Source organism: Trypanosoma theileri (assembly GCF_002087225.1).
Source record: "Trypanosoma theileri isolate Edinburgh chromosome Unknown TM35_Tth_25_V1, whole genome shotgun sequence".
Classification (NCBI taxonomy): domain Eukaryota; phylum Euglenozoa; class Kinetoplastea; order Trypanosomatida; family Trypanosomatidae; genus Trypanosoma; species Trypanosoma theileri.
Genome location: NW_021639867.1, coordinates 183957 through 188823, shown reverse-complemented (window position 1 = coordinate 188823; position 4867 = coordinate 183957). Strand labels below are relative to the sequence as shown.

At 46.1% G+C, this 4867-nt stretch overlaps 2 protein-coding genes across 2 annotated transcripts; both read left to right on the top strand.

Moving 5' to 3' along the window:
• Positions 1-145: 145 nt before the first annotated feature.
• Positions 146-559, top strand: TM35_000251600 (uncharacterized protein; the record flags this gene model as incomplete). Its single annotated transcript, XM_029027751.1, has 1 exon — positions 146-559. One exon carries the CDS (start codon positions 146-148, stop codon positions 557-559), a length of 414 nt encoding a protein of 137 aa, XP_028880930.1.
• A 404-nt stretch (positions 560-963) lies between these two features.
• Positions 964-1281, top strand: TM35_000251590 (uncharacterized protein; the record flags this gene model as incomplete). Its single annotated transcript, XM_029027750.1, has 1 exon — positions 964-1281. One exon carries the CDS (start codon positions 964-966, stop codon positions 1279-1281), a length of 318 nt encoding a protein of 105 aa, XP_028880929.1.
• Between the last annotated feature and the right edge of the window lie 3586 nt (positions 1282-4867).

The window sequence follows — 4867 nt, the reverse complement described above, 5'->3', positions numbered from 1 at the left end:
GGGTGGGGCTGGGAAGGGCACCACGGGAGCATAATGTGTTCTTTTGCGGGTGTTTCGGGTACGACCATACTCGGCCGAATGCACCATATCCCGTCCGATTTGTGAAGTTAAGCGGCCACAGGCCTCGTTAGTACGGCGATCAGTGATGGCGCTGGAACCCGGGGCGCCGTACCCTCCTCAATTTTTTTTTTTTTGCCAACATCATGGGGTAGGTGGGTGGACCTCTGAAGTGAATCACGGCGCGCCTTTGGCAATGAGGGCTGTCCAATCGCGGCGCCCAGTTTGCGCATTTCACCCATTCAGGAAAGCCAAACATACTTCACACATTGTTTTGGTGGGGCGGGCGGCGGGGTCCCAACAAACCAAAAATACCTATGAGGCAATATGTTCTTTTTGTACTTGCTTTTCCTTTTCTGCATTTCCCATGGATTTCCTTTTCACACCACACATGGCAGCAGTGGCGGAACGCCTTAACACCACCATAGCAGAATTTGCCTTTATCATAGGGGAAGGACTCACCCTCATGTTTTTTTTGTCCATGGCGTGGGTCACCAAGTAAAAAGCGCGGTTGAACGGCCACACCATGTCACGAGGGGAACGGGGAAGGGTCATCTTTGTGGAATACCTTTCGAACCCATCTTACTCAGCGTTGAAGTAGGGAAAGCAAGAGTTTTCCACTATGCCCAACCCCACTCATTTTATAAGTGAAACACCCCAGGGAGCCACCCCACCCATCTTCTTCTTGTTGCGCGCAAGACGCTGTGACAAGTTGGCCGCCCGCCTTGGGTGGTGGAGGTTGTGTTCTCCTCCTCTCCCTTCTTGGGGTGAGGGATAAAGAAAAGAAAAGGGCAAAACCCGACAACGAGCCTCGAGCATTGCGCGCGTAGACTGGTTGCCGGGTTTCATCCTTTTTTTTTCCTCATCCTCACTCTTCTTTTTCTCTCAAGTTCAAAGTCCCTGAGCATGATATTTCAGGCCTCAGGGTTCAGCGCCTCGGGACGTAAAGTACCCCTCGAGCCCCGCCGAAGCGAGGCATGCCACCCACACACAAACCCCACAGAGGCCGCAGTGGAGCGGTCCAGCAACACAACGGTGTCCTTCCCACTCACAGTGCACACACACAATGACAGTCTCACATGCTCATATCAGAGAGGCACTACGGCATTCCCTAAAATGTACACGGAGCCACACACCTACAGAGGGGAAGAGAAAAACACAAGAAAAAAGAACAACAACAACAACAGGATACCAACAGTACACAAAGCACTCACAATACAATAATCACAGGTGCCACTCCCACCAGAGAAAAACATTCACCCACACCAGCACATCAACTCAACCCCAAAAGGAAAAAAAACAGACCCATAACGTGAAGCCGAAGCTGAACAGTCTCAGTCCATCTCCCCCGCAGGTTGCAGTCACTCAAGCAAACCACACAACAAACAACACACACACACAAACTCAGAAATGTGTTCGTGGCAATGCCGTGAGTGACAACACCGAGAGAGAAGTTGAGAACAAAGAAATGTGTTTTCATTACGTGGGCGGTGTGAGTGGCAGCCTAAACACACAAAGGAACACACAACAGAGGGGCACACTCAAACACTTACAACCCACCAATCTTTATACCAAAATAAAAATTTAAAAGAAGAGTGACTGCGTGGGGCAGACACAATACTGTAGCAAAAAAAAAAAAAGAAATTCACTACTTACTGTGACTGCGATGCCTGGACACAGTCCAATCCACCCCAAGGTGAACAACGGAAAATCATTGTGTACTGAACGTGCCGTGCCCATATCTTTATTCTTGATGTCCCTGCAGCTGTTTGTATACATGAAAAAAAAAGAACCATTCCATAAAAATGAACACACAAGATACACAAGGTGTATCGGAAACGCAAAAGAGAAACACACAGATGCACATAAAGTGCAATGAAATTATAATGAAACACACGCACACACGGGAAAACAAAATAATAAAAACAAAACAAAAAGAAAGCTATGATCACCATGTGAATATGTTCAGGAGGCAAGAACACAATTCACTGCAGTGTGTGTGTGTCTTTCGTACAGGGCGAGCAGTGGGAATGATGCACACATGATGACAGTCCACACACACACACACACAAAGAGAAAAGTGCGGCTGGTAGTGTGCGTGTTCGTGTGTCTTGAACCTCCTGCCATTCTTCACATTCCAGTCACAGCAATTAAAACACATCGGGATTGTATCCCATTCCCAATGGGTAAAAACAATAATTAGTATTATCACGAAACACACACACACACACATCACCAGGCGGGCACAGTAAACGGCAGCACAGCAGTGCCCAGATAATAATGCAAACAAACAAACAAAGAGGACACTCCCCCTCACAAAATGCTGGTTTGTCATGTGTTGAGTGCCATACGGAGTCCAATAGATGTGTTCAGTAAAAAATGCACGCAAGAGATTTATCGTGATTGATGAGAAAAAAAAACATTAAAATTCAATTTAAAAAAACAGTGCCCTTACAATACATCCATGTCCATTCAAACAAAGGTTAACTGTGCAACTGCGTCATGGGAACACTGCTTAGCAAACGAGAGTGTAACCCAACACACAAAAGAGAAGCAACAATAAAGGACTGTGCATCAATGAAGGACCGAGGCTGCCGTCCTTCTTCTTCGCCGTTTCTTCTGCATCTCTTCTTATCTTTTCTTCCATGACCTTTTCTTCCTGAACCTTTTTCCTTCCCGCGTCCTCTTCTTCCCTGGCCCTCTTCACTTTCTCTTCTGCCACGGCCTTTTTCCTTTTCGCATCCTCTTCTTCCCTGACCCTCTTCGCTTTCTCTTCTTCAGCAGCCTTTTTCCTATCCTCCTCAGCTTTTTTTGCCGCCTCTTCTTCGGCCTTTTTCCTTGCTTCTATGGCCTCCCTCACATCGCGTTCAACGCGCTCAGTCTGTTGCACATTAGCCTTCTCCACCTTCTCCTTCACATTCTCGATGATACTCATCTTCTCCCTCCGGCCTCTCGCCGTTTGATCTTCGTTGACAAGCTCTCGAATTCCTGTCACTCTATCTTCATCAAAAGCCCGTTTAATTTCCTCAATGGCTTTATTATTTTCACGTTGGATTTCCTCACCCTCGGAAACACCCTCTACCATTCCCTTGATTCCCCCCGCGACCAGCGCGAACTTTCCTATCGCATCCGCCCAAACCTTAACCTGTTCTTTGGCTTTGGACACCGATCGTGTGGCCTCCAATTCCACAATCCCCAGATCTTTTAAGACAACTTCCAATGCGGCGCGTCTACCCTCGCCGGCTCGCTTCACTTCCTTTGCCTTCTTGCTCTTCTCGGTTTCACCGTCGAACCCGGCATAACCTTCCAGACTTGTTTTGAGGTTCTTCAATGCGTCTTCAGCGTTTCCACGCACAGTAAGACAGACGTGCCCTGTATAGACTGCTCCGTCGATCGTAGACACCGTATCCTCACTTGGAATGTCGTTCTTTCTCTCCTTCAGCTCCGCATTAACCTCGTCAATTAGGACCTTGAACTCCGCCGCTTTCACGTCTTTCTTCAGGAATAGCTTATTCCCCATTTTGGGCCTTTTCTCCAGAAACACGTCGACTCTTTCGCCAAGCTTCTTAATTTTCTCGACGGCTTCCCGGGACTTTTTTACCGTTTCGTTATTGGCTGCAATCGCCTTTTCCCATATGGTCTTACAGGCGGTCGCATTCGCAAACGGAACCTGTGAATCCCTTATTCTCAACATCGTACTTCTTACCGTCGGCTTCAGGTCATCATCGATTTCTTTGTCGTTCCTGATTTCATCGTCGGTATAGTTTACGTTCACTACTTTTTCCTTACTTTCCGCCTCCAATACGGCTTTTTCATCAACCATGTCTTTCTCGGTTTCCCTCGTCGCATCATCGTTCCCGCGACCTCGCCCCACAACTTCCGTCTGGGCGCCCTCGGACACCACACACGCACAGCACTGGAACAGTACCAACAGGAACACCACACGGCGCAGTTGGATGAACATCGTTGCCATGATTGTCACTGTGGGTTGCTTGGATCTGTGGTAACAAGGAAGAAGAGGAAAAGGAGAAAAGAGACGCGCATTTAACACACAAGGCAGAGAGTACACAACAACACAGAGAGAGAGAATACACATCACAACAGCAATCAAACACAACCCAATGAGGGGTACAACAGTAAACCACTCACACAATAAAACACACCCAGAGTTACACAAATATTGAAACAACACCCTGAATTTAGAAGAAGTGGAAAACAAATGGTATCAAAACAATATTAAATAAACGTCTCTACACACACTCCAATATCTTACTCGGTATTCATACACACAAAGTGTGTCTGTATTCTCATTATAATAAAACCATTACCAGGCAGTTCGAACACCAAAATACACCAAAAACACAGTGTACGCCTGACAACATACAAAAACAATACCACAAATCATCAGCAAAACAAAGAGACTGAACAATAATCAACACACCTCCAAACAGAAAAAAGAAAAGAAACCAATGCATCACCATAATATTTATACCAACACCACAATTGGAATCTAAAACCCACTCACCCACAACCATAACAAAAATGATTGCATACATCACTGCAATACCATGCCACTCTTTACAAACAGAGGCAACACACAATTACTCTCTCCCACACACATATTACCTCTTTAATTATCCTTATTATTATTATTATTATTATTTCATTTTTTCCCTCAGAATGCCGGTTCATCTCCTCTTCTCCTTCCACAGGATTATCAGCAAAAAAAAAAAAACACCCACCCAATCAAACACACACGTCCTTTACTCCATGGTGTGTATTAGGATGGTACGATCAAAAACATCCCCCC